Genomic DNA, 16,038 nt, shown 5'->3' with positions numbered 1-16,038 from the left:
AGCTGAATACCCCCCTCAATTTTGGGGGATGTTTGAAAACATGTAATATAATGGTTAATGAAGAACATAAGGTGAAGTAAAACGTTTGGTTGTGCTCTATAAAAAACATTCTTTCACTATTTGGATTGTAATTTGCGACCATCAAATTCCTATTATTTACAATGACAAGCATATTCACAGGAAGAATGACAACAGTCCTAATCCAAAAGAAAAAAGATGATCATTGTGCAAAACTTTGATGTGTGTCAGTACACTCACTACAAGACTACTGCCCAGAATTAGAAATATTCATAGAAAAACATGTATAAATGCATTTAATATCCACAAAACTTTAAGCTACACAAAGATGGAAGTGAATTAAAAAAAATCTTATTACATTTCAACTGCAGAATCAAGTTAAAGGAAAATCACAACTGTAAAAGAAGAGTAAATTAATGTTAGTTATATCTTTTCTTTCTTTTTTTACAGGCCATCCAGTGGTTTCAAGCTCTTAACAAAAACTTTCTTTTCAAGAGTCCTGCCAAGAAGATCTCATTGCATGTCAAATATATTTACATGGTACATCTTAAGCCCCCCTTCCGCCAACTAAAATCATTTCATCTTTGCATAAAATCCAAGTAATTGGTGAATGATGTGACCTACCAAATGAACCTTACGCATTTGATGGCTGATGCGAAAGCCCAAGGGGGAAGCCTGGTTTTTCTAGCTGGTTTCTACCTCTGGCTTGATGGCCCTGCTTCTCGATAAAGGTCCGCATCCTCCCGCTTATCAGCCTCGCAACGCTGCTGCTGTTTTGACAAGCCAGTCTCTTTTCACCAATTATTTCACCCATTACAGATAACTTTGTGCCTGCATGGCTCCACCCTGTGCACTCAGTATCTGGAATTAGGATCAATGTGAACATATCAGACTTTAAATCAAGTAAAAGAAAACATTTTTTGAAAATGTTTTTTTTCTTGCACTTAAATGTTTCAGTTAAATGTTTATCCAAAAACTATAACTATCAGACAAAGATAACCTAAGTAAATACAAACAAAAATTTTCATTTATTTATTTAGACCAACCTCAGTCAACACGAAAATATATTTGCCCTTTAATATAAAAAAATAACTGAAATTAACCATATTTATTGGTTTAATTTAGCTATAGATTTATTAAATAGAATGATCTTATGACAATAAAAAATAGTTGAGATCACAGTGACTGGCATCCATCAGTGTGGAAAGGGTCTCAAAGCCTGTGTGACTCTACCAAATCACATTGAAAACCATTATCCACAAATGGAGGAAACCTAAAGCTGCTGACCTTTCCTTGGAGTCGTCGGTCTAAATTACTCCAGGAGAGCATCGACAACTCATCCTGGAGGTCACAAAAGAACACAGAGCAACATCCAAAGCATCACACACCACTGAGGTCAGTGTTTATGATTCAATACTTATGACTGGTTCACACAGCAAGATAATTACGATGATTTTTGAGCCAATTTTTGATGTTTCGATTATCATGATGGCTCTAAAGATAATCTTGATTTTCCTGCTGTGTGTGGTATGTTAATAGTGATCTTATCTGCTTGAAAGAACATTGGTTATGCTTCTAATAAACATGTTGGATTGCCAACGTGTAGGGTATTCCCGAGGACAAGTGAGCACAAAAAATAGCATGGAGGCTTTTTAATGTGATGTGTAGCCAATCAAAAGGTGAACTGACAAAAAAAATTTGAAATATAAAAGACAAAACAACTGACATGTCGCACCAGAAAGTCTTGTGGACATCGGAGACGACTTTGTATTGTTTTTTCTGTTAAAAATAGTTCACAAACTATCCTTTTATTCAGGCTATCTCTGCCAGTATTAAAATTTGTTCTGTCACATCAAAAAAGCAAAAACAGGAAAAGTGTCATGGGGCAAATATCATTTTACTGAAATGTTACTGTACTTTGAAATTTTTTTTTATTAATTTAAGCCAAAACCGAACATCTAAAATGCAATGCTATGAGAGTGGATTTTATTACGTTTTCTAAGATTTTATTTGTCCCTCCCTTATTTTTTTGTACTGTAAATCAACTGAAATATGCAGCCGTCACACTGTGATGAAAACAGAAAACCAAACAGCCTTACTGAGTGACTTTAAAGGCGGTGAGTTATCAGATTACCATCATTGCAAAATCAATTAGCCAAATGAGGAAATTCAGCTTATGATAAAAGAACATGACAAAATAAAATGATCAATAAGCTCCAAACAGTAAAGCTGAGGACTTTCGTTAAGATATTGCTCATTAATAATGTATTTTATTTGATAAGCAGAGTGGGAGACCTGCCGCATAACGATTGCTTGATGCCTTTCATCACATCATCTCACAATAATTTAGAAGGCTTCATCTCTTCACAAATATCTGTAACGTTAACATGTTTATCACAGGAGACAAAAATCGATAATAAATAAATACTCATGCACAGATTCCCTCATAGGATTTGTGTAATTTCTTTAATAGCTGACTGCAGAAACGCCCAGGGAGTCAGTCTTCAATTCCTCTTTTATCACTAGGAGCTTTGTGCATGTTGAGCTTTTCATTTCTTAAGAAATAACCGCATGAATGATTATTTAATGTATTTCTAGATGGAGATTAGTGTTGTGCTCAAAAGGGGCTAAAAAGCATATTTCATGATCAAACCTTTGCTTAAAAGAAATTTCTTTGAATCTGTGATTGTACACAGGTCACACTGTGGATAAAATGGAATGAATGGACATATTGAAGTGAGGGGAGATGAAAGAAGAGGCCAAACTGTAGTAAAAACAGGGGAGACACATTCAAGCAGAACATTCAACATGTTACTTTGTTAACTTCCTGCACAAATTCTGTTTAAACAACCCAAGTGCTCCTAAATAGAAGGTTTGCATAGAAGATTTGAAGCCCATTTAGCCTATAAATATACGTCCTGGCCTTGACTAGTCGAAAACAGTCGTTCTCTTGCTGTCAATCTAAACTCCCGCCGACAGCGACATGACATCTCCATCGAAAATACTCCTTTATGTAAGGGAACTAATTATATTTATTGCAGAGCACGGGGTCCAATTTGATGTGACTTATGTCACTGAAATATTGCCAATATCCACCACCAAATAAATTCGCTTGCATTGATCACCAAAGTGGCCACTGGAGAGTGACTTTCAATGCAGCGTAGGGCAGAAGGCCTCTGCGATATGTGTGTGTGGGTGTGTGTGTATATATAAAAAGGGGGGGGTGCAAAGAGCTATATTTATTTGACTTCATTCAGCCTGTCTTAATGCAGGGTGCCCCAAGGACTGCAGCACAAAACAATTAGCCCGGATTTCATAAAGCAATCAGCATGCCACCTCGTCTAATGCAGCGGCTTCGTACATTGACAATCTGTATGAAATGGTGTTATTGAAAGCTTTGTGTTCACGTTAGCTTTCGCCTCGGTGCATTTATGAATCAATTTTTGCCCATAAAAGAAGCTTTAACACTTAAGCTATTTTAGTGGAAATGCATTATGTAAGTTGTCAAATGTATGAGAGAGCTCTGGTAACGATTTGAGCTATTCACACTGAACAGCCGGCCCCCATTTTTATAATGGGCCTTTTGAAAATGTCTGGCTGAGTGCATGAGTTTGCTATTAAGATGCTGTCGGTCATTTTTTCCCCCCTCCTCTCTCTTCTGTCTCTCTTGAAATGTAATCCATAATACTAGTGCTAAAATTTCAAAAGGATTAAATAATCAAATTTAATTACATTACTAATTGTTTGCTGAGTGAAATAATTACAGGTTAACACAAAGCAAAAATGGACCACATGAAATTATGATTTCAACATTAAAAGTGTAAAGTATATATATATATATATATATATATATATATATATATATACACACAATCCAAATTTATAGTGATTGACTTTAAAAAAAAGGGCAGGGTATTATATTTTAAAGGCCATCTGTGCACAATCTTTGATGAAAGATAAAAGCTAAAGCTCACATCAAGCATAGGCATCACAATAATTAAGTGAGTCTGAAGGGACCCACAGTTGGAATAAAATATAGCTTTCCCCAACATTCCTTCTATTGTTTCACACATTAACCCCTTCATCGTGACTCATATCGCTATGTCAGCCAGGTTTTTCTGACGTCTTTTCTGGTAAAATAAAATATTCCAAAAACTAAATTAAAATGAGAACATTATGTTGAAAAAAAAATAGTGGTCAAAATGTGGCTTAATTGTAGTTAATATCATCATTGCAGAATGCAATATTGCACCTTTTCGCCATTGACCCTTGCAGACAATGTCATGCTCTTCAGAAAGCATTAACTCCTGTAAAGTGTGTCAAACAGCTGATATTTAGTTGATTTCACAGTAACAACTGTCAACCATGGCTGTGCGTAGACTGCACAAACAAGCCAGGATACAAACAAAACTAGTCATTTTATTTCATATTTTTGATGAGGAAAGACGAAAACGATAAATACTGGCAGAAATCTATGTATTTGGAGGCTGGCACCAATCATTTTTTTACAAGGTAAGAAGATCAACAATCATTGCATCCAATGAAACAGTAATTTCAGATAAAGTCAGTTTGATCAAGTCAACAAACACGTCAGGAAGGAGTAAATATGGGCCGGTTTCTAAGCTAGATATTTCTAACTGTTGTCTGTGAACCCCAACCAGGTGTGTTACTTCCACAGACAAATTATCTTGACTTGATCAGGTAGAAACCATATCTATATTGGCAAAAACAATCACATTCACTCTTAAATATTTCCGTTCCTCACTTCAGATATCCGTCAATGTGCTAAAACATGACTAGTGACATAGTTGCAAAGCATCAATATTTTTGCTGTAACATTAAGTAAAAGATGACCACTTATATCGCTACAATGAGACTTCAAAAGTGTAAAATTGTGAATTGGGATCAGCTCTGGATCGCGGTTTGCTGTTTTGGAAACTCTGGTTCTGACCGTTTATGTTTGATAGGTATCTGTGAGTTGTTGAAGCGTAAAGGAAGCTCTTCGATGGAGTACAACCGCACCGCACACAAAGTTTAATTCCGTCAATACATCACAACGTAGTGTCCCAGAATGTTGTCAAATTGATTTTACTAATATTACTTGGAAAAAAAATTATTTGGGATTACAGAGAGCTGAAAGAGACGGGCCATTTCACTGCCATTCATGTCTCCCAGGCAAACCACAACCTACTGTTACACACAAGCAGAAGAAAGTATGAAGTGCAAGCTTTAAAGTGATTTACTTAACTCCTTGTAGAATGCAAGAGAGCCCAAATCACCTGTGATTTAGCTCAGTTTCATTACCCCCACCAAAGCCCTTAACAATAACACAGAGCATAATCTGCTGCCAATAACTCCAGGTGCTCTTAGTCAGATGGCTCCCTGTGGACCTAAGTAATACTCTGTTTAGAGGCTGAGGTGGAGAGGCTGCTTGGGATAGGTCAATAGTGATTCTGGGGATAGAAAATCACCAGAGACTGACTTTTGAGTGTCTGCCTGTAACACTATTACCTACATTAGCGCTACTGCTGGTGCTAGGAGAGCTGTCATTTCCTTAATTAAGAGTGCAACGCAGGGCAAAGAGGGAGAGGAGGCCACAGTGATCTCCCACCGGCCTTCGACTTTAAAACCTGATTCCTCACCGCACAAGGGCGTAGACGTTACAGGGGGAGGAAAAATCTATCTCATTCATTATTCTGGCTCAAAGCAGAATTACAGAGTTAGGGAATTACACAGGAGGTGGTGCCATGGAGTATGCTGAACAAAAAGGATTTTATACTTCAGCAGTTCTGTGACTTTTTCTGAGGTGATCATTGAGCCTCAAGCAGTGGAGGAAAGACTCAGGAGGACAGAAGGGGAAGAGGAAGGACAGGAGAGGGAAAAAGGATGATATGAATTATATGCATCTATGATGGTTAAAGATTTTGAATGCAAAGAAAAAGAAAACAGTGTCCTGCAAGTTTCTGATGAATCAGTGGGAAATCTACATGCAAGCACTCCAGCTCTCCCTCATAGACACGGGTCAACACCTAAATGCTCTCGGACAGGAGGGTACTCTGCTTCAGCTCTTACCTGTCTCTCCCTTCATGTTGAAGTGAAGCTGGAAGCAGCACAAGCACAAGAGGGACCAGAGGGAGGTAAGTAGGTGAGAAGAGGCAATGCCAAATTCAAAGGTCAAGAAGGAGGGATGGGTTGATGGAGAGGGGAAGATAGAAGAGGAGAAGGAGAAAAGAGGACTTAGGTATTCTTCCTAACAGGGGACTTCGGACACTTTGCACATGAGCACATCTGCTACAGAACGTCCCCCTCATTCCAAAGCAACATCAACCTGATAAGCTCAGGGATGAAAGAGGTAAATAATAATCCAAATGAACCCTCATCCTTTTACTGCCATCAGAGAAGGTGGGGCGCTGTGAGGAAGACTAGTTTTAGAGAGCTGTAAGCCTTTTAGGAGATGCCTGCTTCAATGTTGCTCCTCCCTCTAAATTACTTAAATGATATTTGCAGTAAATAGGATTCTGCTGCCGACCACCAAGTGATGAAAAAAGGCCTCCATCTCTGTCATTCAACTCCTCCTTGTCTATAGTACTGCAACTCAAATGACTACAGCTGAGACTACTTCTCAAACCTAAATGCAAAACAGTTGAAATGTTCAACTTTTCTCTCAAGAAGTTTTACATAAATTATTTTTAATCATCTGTTAAGTTCTTTACCATCTAAGAATGCTGAGATTTTAACAAGCTGTTCTATGTAAGAACTATATTATTTTTCCTATAACATATAGTAGGAAATATAATAGTTTCCTCTTACATGTTAGTTGTATAGTATTTATATTTAACATTTGAATATCTCATATTATTGTACTCATGACTTATACATTTTTTTATTTTCATTATAATCAAATTTTAAATTTTATATACTTTATCAGTAATCTTGTTTTCTATAAACATATTTTTTATATTCTGTATTATATTGTGGACTTATTTTAGTTTTTATTAAATATACTTATGTGTTTATATTGTATCTGAATTTCATAGCAAATATGACTTATATGTCAATTTTTTTTGTTTTGTTTATATTTTATATGTTGATTAATAAAACTTTAACACTGCAATTTATATTATATTTATATTTAACATTTGAATATTTTATATTAATATACTCATAATTTATATAAAACTTAATATTATTATTATTATTATTTTAATTCACACGTTTATACTAAATATAGTTTATATTTTTTTCTTCACACTTTATGCCTCATATATTTTAATATTTGTACTCTATATCATGTAACAAAATATATTTTGTAATATTTATATTTTTAAAAATAATTCAATCACAACCCAAATTAATGATTGTTTTAAAAGGTTGATTTTTTTTTGTTTTGCACTGGAATAATATACTTGCTAGTGGGACGTAGTTTCCCTGTGCTTGATCTGCACATCTGATTTTACTGAGCAATATGCGGAAGCTCACAGAGTGACAGTAAAAAAAGAGTGCATTGCGTCCATTATTATCTTAGTTTTTCACATTACAATTACTTTGTTTTCACAGAATTGTGCATCACTGAGAATGTAAAAAGCGCAATATCATTCCTGTAATATAATTTTAATTGTATATCGGGTCTTTTTTCTTTAAAAAAAAAAAAGCTTGCTGAGTTGTCTGGTCAACTGCAGGACATTTAGCAGTAGCTGGTGGGGCGTGAGGCCAGCAGCACACAGATTATGGTCGTGTGTGTGTAGGTGGGGGGCCAGACACCCACATGTCATGCTCAACACATCAGCCTGAACCTCCAGGCTATCCAGCGACCATTGTCCCACTTTGCCTCTCCCTTCCCTCCCCATTCTCAGTTGTTCCTTCTAACATTGAGAGCCAACAATGGTATTATTGGTACTATTAATCATAGTACCAAATAATTAATAAAAACTTTTATTTATGAAAAGTATTGTAATAGCTGTGACTGTATGCTCATGTGTTGGTAACGGTGGAGGCTAAAACACACTAACCTCTTCCACCAACCCTGTCACATTATTCTAGAGGAGCAAGCTAATAATGGAAGAAGGAACGGCAGGAAATAGTGTTGCTTTGAAGCCTATAACTCTATTCAAGAGAAAAGAAGCATCACAGTGTTATTCCACATCCTGAGATATAAAGAAAAAAAAACATAATAACTTCTCGATAGCCTGGATCTTCACTGCCCTATACTACCCCTTACCCCCCACTTTCTCCTGCCTACACCCCCTCATCCTCCAATACACCCACCTCTCCTGCCTCAATCTTTGGTTTCAAAGGAAGCGAATCAGCCAGAAGGACAGAAGGTTATGCATTAGTACTGGTCATTGCTCAAAGAGGTAACGTTATAAATAATAAAGGCTTGTGAAGGACACAAGGGTTGTGGGATGCATCTCCTGGTTCATGCCACACAAGTCAAAGACAAGACTGTAATTTCAATTCTGAAAATGTGACCCTTGCAGCTTCAATTACATCTCAACAACACCAACCGTGTCCATGCCAGTCGATGGGATTCCTCTTTGTTAGCTCTGCATGAAAGGCATGGTGATATTGCTTATGGTGCATGTGCTGCACATACATTTACTTTATTTATTTTTTCAAAATGATTCTTCAACTTAAAGAAAGTACATTGCTAAAGTAAATGCATAAGGAAATTCAATCTATTTTCTCCCCAGCTGTCTATAGAACCTGTAATGTTATTGTTTCTATTCAAGACATACAAAAAAGTAATCACAAAAGCAATGGGTTGAACTATCTTGTCAATTATTTTGAAGTTTTGTGTGTTTTCTCAAAGTCATTTCTGCATAAGCAAGCATCCGTGGAGCCAGATGACCTTTGCTGTTGTTTGTTATGAAAACAAGAAGTCCACTTTGTACTCATCCTCTCTCCCTGTCCTCCGTACCACTCAGTGATTGTGTTGGTGTAGCCATGGGCACTGTGGGTACATTAGCAAATGTAATACACCTGCTTTATAGGCACGCATTAGGCTTGTTTTCAAGTGTGTGCAGGCAGCTGAAATCCCCATAATGAGATCCACCTCCTGGGGAGAGACTTGTTCCCCCGCTCGCTCTACTTTATCCGTTCTTATTTACTCGGCGTGGCCCATTCAGCGCCGGGTTTGCGCCTCTTTATTACTTAACCTCACCACATAACATTACAAGGCTCTTTGCATTAGCAAGCAGCCTTTCCCACCATGCATCCTGCTCACTGAGCTGATTACACAAAAATAATAAGAACTCATGCCTCAAGCAGCGCGTGTTTGTGTGTCTTTATGTCTGACGTGTAGATGAAAGATTTTTACACGAAAGAAGGGTCTTTTATGTAAGACATGTGCTGTGCATGGGCTAGTATGAAATTCTCATGGTATGATAACCTTGGATAAAAATTCTACCGGTTACGGTATGCACTGAACTAATTATGAGCTACACAGTGGAGCAGGTATTGGCATTGTTGCCTTGCAGCAAAAAGACTGCTTATGAATCCTGGCCCGGGGTCTTTCTACATGTCCCATACATAACTGGGGTCTCTACAGGTAATTCAAAAGCCTCACATACTCAAAATATGCATCATTGGTCTAGATAGCTAATCTATGCAGCTAGATAGATTTGATTTTCAACTAGAGATGGTAAAGAACTTTCCTGATGCTTTGAAAATACTTTACCCATCCTTTAATTTAGCATCAAATCATACACCATAAATCTGATGCCAACTTCAGCTATAAATTCTCTTCTAGTGTTTGCATATACTGCATTCACCACAAGGAATATCCATACCGTATGACATGTGAAAAAGCAATAGAGTTTTGCATATATAATTTAACTTTGGTACCTGTACTTTTGTAATTTTATAAAGAGCGACATCAATAAAATCATAAAAGCCAATGGATGTATGCAAAAAGAAAAAACACACACAATTGTAGTTTGAAATAGTTAGTTTTTAAAACTTTGAAATATTTTCAGAGCTTTCTTCCAGCCAACGGACCAACAATGTGCAGCGACAAGCTGGAAAGAGACAGGTTGTGTTCATTTCTAAGCTTTAGCCACTCTTGCACTTTATACAGCTTCTCACTTAAAGGAGATTAGACCAAGTTTTATTTTTGCAAATTCAAAGCCATGCTATAGAAGTAACTTGATGCACCTTCATAGTTTTTCTAATTTTCATTTATTTTTGTTTTAAATGTTGTTGTTATTGGTTTTTACTTATACTCCATTGCTGAAATTCTGTTGTGGAGCACTTTGTAATTTTTATGATGTGAAACATGAAGTTTTCTTACACTGGGAAACTAACCTGCATAGCACCAAACATGTTCTTAGGCGGTTAATGAGTTAAACTTACTGGTTTTTTTTTGCAGAAATGCTAATTTAGTACTAGAAGTATCACAAAAATATTATACTCACACTGTTTTGTCAATCATAGGTCATGAACTTCAAAAGCAAATGAGCAAAACAAATAAAAATAATGTTTACTAAAGTTTTCATCTTTCAAATAAAAGTGATGCTGACAGTACAAAATGAAAAAACATTTGATTGCATTTCTGAAGTGATTTTTAAAATGAGTCTGAAATAGAAAGACACACCACACATGTTTTAAAGATTCAGTTGTGTGTTAAATAATCCAACTGAAACACATTTCACCACTCAAGTGCACAATCTGTACATAAAGTCTAATTACCCTGAAAAAAGTGAAATAAATAAGACAAAACTGCATTAGGGTAGTTGTACCTTCCATGGTGGACAGATTTTTTTTTTTTAGCTGAATGACCTCCAATACCAGAAATCAATGAAGATTCATTTTGGGAAGGGGGATGGTGGGTGGTGGGGGGTCTCTAGGTGACCTTTGTGAAAATGTACCATCATTTTTGGCAGAATCCGTATAAGTGCAGACCATTTCATGCAGACAGTAAGTGTATGAAATGAGTGCTCCTGTCTTTCCAGCCTGGCTCTCTTTGACAGCATGATGATAGAAGCGTCACATCCTTGGGAGAGTAAATGCAAACTGACAAGAGATGAGTCTTTGGTTGCTGAATATAATACAGAATTGTGCTCTGAGTGTCTTATTATCTTGTCTGTTGATGTTTGATGGGGGGAGATTTGGTTGAGAAGAGAAGACAGAAACTGTAGGCATCCAACACCATCTTGTCCTTTCACAAAAAAAAATAAAAAAAATTGCTTGCCCCACTAACCACAGCTTTCCCACCTAATGTCCACTTCTACTTGGAATAAATACAAGGCAGCAAGATGTTTGTTGTGCCTCGTAGCCCCTGTTACCTGAAGTGGAAGACTATTTGCACAGGCAAGCTTTTAGGAAGAGAATGACCCTTTCACCACGGCAGTGAGCATTTGAAGGCTGTGGAAGGTTGACAATATACTGGAGACAAACGTGAGTGCTGCGATTGTTTACTACCAGCTGACTTCTGCTTTTCATACTGCCACAAAGCCTTACAGTATGAACAGTGTTAAGACACTAATGTGAAAGGTGTACACTAACTCTGTGAGACACAAATGTTACGGTAGGTTTGAAGAGGAAAATGCATGCAGGGTCATTTTAATCAGACTTTGAGTAAAATTTCATAAAAAGTCTGAAAACTTTAGCATTCACACATAGACTTAATGATATTGTCAAGGAAACCCAGTGAACCTTCATCTAAGAAACTGCAAATCTCTCTTTATACAGTAAAACTCTAACTCATATATATCCTTAGCAGATTTCAATCATAAAAGTTTTCATTCACCTGAAGCTTATTTCTGGTAGTAAATGGGACAGGCATATCTTAAAACATAATCAAATAATTATGTTTTTCATTATTTTCAAAATAAATAAATGAGCTTCTCTGTAATATTCAAATTTATTGACTTGGTCTGTATAAACTTGAAAATATTAGCTTGATAAATTTCTGTATGGTTTAGAAAATTCTATTTTTAACAAAATAACATCTTTTGGTGAATGAAATCTTCAGCAATAAGCCATGGTTTAGGCGTTCACAGGAATAAAGAATGCTAATAAAGTAACATTCTGCTAAATGTGTATCTCCAATGAAGTTTTTAAACCTGCAACCCAGGATAGGGTTATTTGCGTAATTACCAATTTGGTAAAACTTTTTTCACTTTCTACATAGATTTTTGAGCGTGGGTATAGAAATTATTTTCTGTTCTTTCAAAAGTTACCTAAACTCAGGAAGCACTGCACTTGATTTTTTTATTTTTAGCCAGTGGTTTTGTCTAGGTTGTTTCTGGTTGGAAGAAAAAAAGAAGGGGATTTGCTGATGGGCTCATTTATGCCCCCCTCAGAGAGGTAATGGTACTACCTACCTCATCTCCTGCTTTTTCACTGCTGTTTTACAGCAATAAATAAGATTTAAAATAAAGACATACAAAAAAAAAACAACATTTAAGTTTAAATATGTTAGATGCAAATAAATGACTTCTAGCACAGATGGAAATTACATAAAACTAATATAAATACATATTTACTTTTTTTGTTTAATGATTAAAGTTGAGGTATCACCACCATTAAAATCTGATATAAATTTGAATAAAATTAAGGAGTTTTTTTAAAACTATTTGTGAACTTTGTTCTGAAGGTCTACAACACAATGAGGTGGTTAGAGCGTCTGACAATCCTGAAACTGGATCACTCTATAAGAGTGCAAAATATATTTATGTGAACAATGTGGAGAGTCAGAAGATAGCGTCATCTCTTAATTCTTCACCCTACCCCAAAAAACTGCAAGAATGTAAATATTGTGGCTTCTTCTCAGCTCGAAACCACATGAAGAGAACCATGAAAACAGAGTAAAGTCTGGTTTAAATTTGCAGAAGAATTTCTTCCATATTTGTGCTATTCATGATAATTAAATAAGCAAATGTAGAGGCATAATTTCAAACATAGATGTTGACATATAGAACTCAACCAGAACCAATAATATTATCCAAAATGTTCCGCACTTTATAAAATGTCTTTATAGATTTGAAGTTTATAGAACATCTGAAGAATCATTCTGTTTTTCTTTTAACATTTGTTTTGGAAAAGCTTCATAGCATCTAATGCAACCCATTAAATAAAAAAAATGCTTCAAAAATATTTACACTGACAAAACTAACTAATTTTAAAAAATCTTTTCACATGAGGAAAAACAAATTCACTTGAAAAAGTATCACATCAAGCATCTTCTAGTTTTAAAGCTATTAAACACAAAGTTCCTCTATTCCTCCTGTTTATCCCCCCAACACAGGACACAATTTGCTTGTTAATTCTTCAAAAATCATCAGGACAGCAGCTCCCAAACCATAGCAGCTGCTGGCACAGCCCAAGGCTCTGCCACTGGGCAGGGACAAGCGTCCCACAAAGCTTACAGTGCACAGAAACGGGAGTGGTTCAGATTAACAACATGCAGACTGAGCAGCGTCCATCTCCGAGTGGACTGTTCAAGGAAAACTTTTTAATTCCTTTTATCCCCAACACCTTCACGTGTTTCTGTATGAAATTTTACAAGTAGTTATCCAGAAATAAATACAAGTAGGGAAAATAAAAAGTTGTGCATCTAGTGGCGCCAATGTATATGAAAGGAGAACCCGAAACAAGCTAAGTGAGAAACATTAGAGGAGTCAGATAAAAACTGATCGAACAGGCAGAAAGAAGAAACTTGATGCTTATTAAACCAAATTGCAACCCGTTCGAGACAAATCCTGCAGTGTGCAGTCCTTGTTTAGAGGACTAACCCGAGGTTATTACTAAAATTTAACAGAGAGCTTAACTCTGAGTTCCAAGTCAGAGGAAAATTTGGCTCTACTGCCTCCAAATTCTTTGTTTATTTTTCTGCCTCAAATGTTTGGCAGCCTCAATCCAAGGAATCTCTGGCATACTTTTTGCCACTTCCCAGGCAACATAAACACACACACACGTACACGCACTCACACACACAAAGAGTCAGCAAGTGAGTCCCGTTAACAACTTTCATTAAATCCTGACAAACAAGTAAAACACACAGTTTACTGCAGTGTAAATTCAATATAACCGCCACAAAAATAACTGGATGCCAAACTCTCGAATGACACATTATACACTTTCACACAGCACGGCAGCAGGGATGTACACAACTTCTGATAGAGAAATAAAACAAGCCATGTTTGCATAAAAATATACTCTAAAGTTGTCATTATCCACTTAACAAATGTAGTAACATATAAAGCTACAAATAATAACAATAAAACATATGAAAAGATAAGAAAAGGAGCTCTGTAAGTGCTACGGATTATCTTTGGTTAAAAAGCTTTGTACAAAAAAATCTCACCTCAATAAAAGAAAATGTCACAAGAACGGTTAGAATCTTTTAATTATAGGGAGAAACTCGTTCAATTGTCAGTAAAGTCATAAATTCAAAAGTAATTTATTTGTTCTTTGCAGCACATTAATTATATACTCAGGAATCAACGTCATGTCTGTATTAATTTTCAGTCATCCTGTTATATTTCTAATAAAAATAACCATAAAATATAGGCCTAAGGGTTAACATTTTCTTTAATTGAAAATTCTAATTAGAAAATCTTCAAGATTATTAATTCATTCATTTGGTTTATTGATTCATAATAAGGTCCAGTGATTGAATCACTCCACACAACTGATTAATAAAAAAAGAGTCATATACCAAAACATATTTTCAATTAATTAATTTATTTAGGATATTCAAAGTAGCCAATTAGAAATTTAGCATGTATTAATTAAAATTTTAATCTGCAAGAAGAAAAATTATATATTAGAATAACAATTAAAACCTCTGTTACATTATGAAGGTGATGCATCTATATAGGGCAGATATTAATGTCACTCAGCACTACATTATAGCCCATTTAATATACATTTAAATTATCACTCTTCCTGTATTTTATTGGGGTGGAACTACCTAGTGAAGCACAACTTTATTAGAGTTGTAAAGGCAAAAATCAGTAAAATTAGTAATTTCAACTTTTTAAAAGATTTTATGTAGATTTGGTGCTACTAAAAATAAAATGTGGCAGGACTTATAGGAAACTAAAACAAAACACTGATAACATTCACAAAAACTATATTCAATTTATCTGATTTTGGATATAGCCAATTCCACACAAACTTCCTCATTCAGCTTTAAAAATTAAGTAAAAGAAAAAAAGTTTCTACACTTCTACAATAAACCACTAAGAAAGTTCAACTTGCTCATTCATGCACTTAGTTTTCTGCCTGACTCTGCACCTGTCCCATCTCCTGCAGCTCTGTGCTTCCACTCTGAGCGGACCTCAGTCGGAGTCGAGCCGGCCGATAAGTGGACCCGGAGGTTTGCAGAGTAGACTCACCGTACAGCTTGCTGGGAGTGCCCTCTCTGTCCGTGGCCTCCGAGGGCAGAAGAAGGGGCTCGTCGTTCAAATCGCTGTCTGGGGTGGCCGCTTTGTCGTCCGCCCGGAGTTCTGCCGCGCTCATGTCGCTGCGCAGGGAGAGCAGCGGCTTGCTCAGCTGCCCTGTAATCATCGGATCCTGATGGGAGCTGGGAGCGCAGGTGGGAAACAGGGAGGAGAGGGGGGAAAAAGGAGAGAAAAAGCCCCTGGTTAGATTGCTTCAGCGTCTCACCCTCAGCGACTCCTTCTCTATGTCTCTACTCTCTCTCTCTATACCCCAGCTTCACCTTCCTATTGCTCACTCATCACTCTCCCTCTCTCTCCTGCTCCCTCCCCTCCTCAGCTCCCTCTTTTATCCGAGACTGGTGCTTCCCCGCTGATCCTGCCGGCTGCTGCCTGGTGAAGGGATGTTACGGATCGCGTGGCTTTGCCATCGTGCCCCGCAGACCTAAAACGCCCATACATCCATCTCTAAGGGCTCACCGCTACCTGACATGTGCCTCGTCTTCGCCATAAGCAGAGATGACAGCTATTTACAGTGAGGTGACAAATAAATGAATTTGGAAGTATGTGAGCTAGAATTTATATCAATTACGTCAATTTTCACGTTTAGGGGACATAAAGTTAAACTAAAGGTGAC

At 36.7% G+C, this 16,038-nt stretch overlaps 1 protein-coding gene across 3 annotated transcripts in view; it reads right to left on the bottom strand.

Moving 5' to 3' along the window:
• Window positions 1-16,038, bottom strand: part of pou6f2 (POU class 6 homeobox 2) — an 83,780-nt gene that overhangs the window by 67,417 nt on the left and 325 nt on the right. For 2 of the 3 annotated variants that reach the window (XM_055037953.1, XM_055037955.1), the window contains exon 1: window positions 15,360-15,700. In XM_055037953.1, the coding sequence (XP_054893928.1) occupies window positions 15,360-15,531 (172 nt within the window). In that variant the 5' untranslated portion in view covers window positions 15,532-15,700. Of the gene's footprint in view, window positions 1-15,359; window positions 15,701-16,038 lie in introns of those variants that run through there. The other variant, XM_055037954.1, reaches the window with a different exon arrangement.

The sequence above is a fragment of the Poeciliopsis prolifica genome, unplaced genomic scaffold, assembly GCF_027474105.1.
Source record: "Poeciliopsis prolifica strain line A6 unplaced genomic scaffold, Auburn_PproV2 SCAFFOLD012, whole genome shotgun sequence".
In the NCBI taxonomy this organism is placed as follows: Eukaryota; Metazoa; Chordata; class Actinopteri; order Cyprinodontiformes; family Poeciliidae; genus Poeciliopsis; species Poeciliopsis prolifica.
This window is presented reverse-complemented; position numbering and strand designations above follow the sequence as displayed.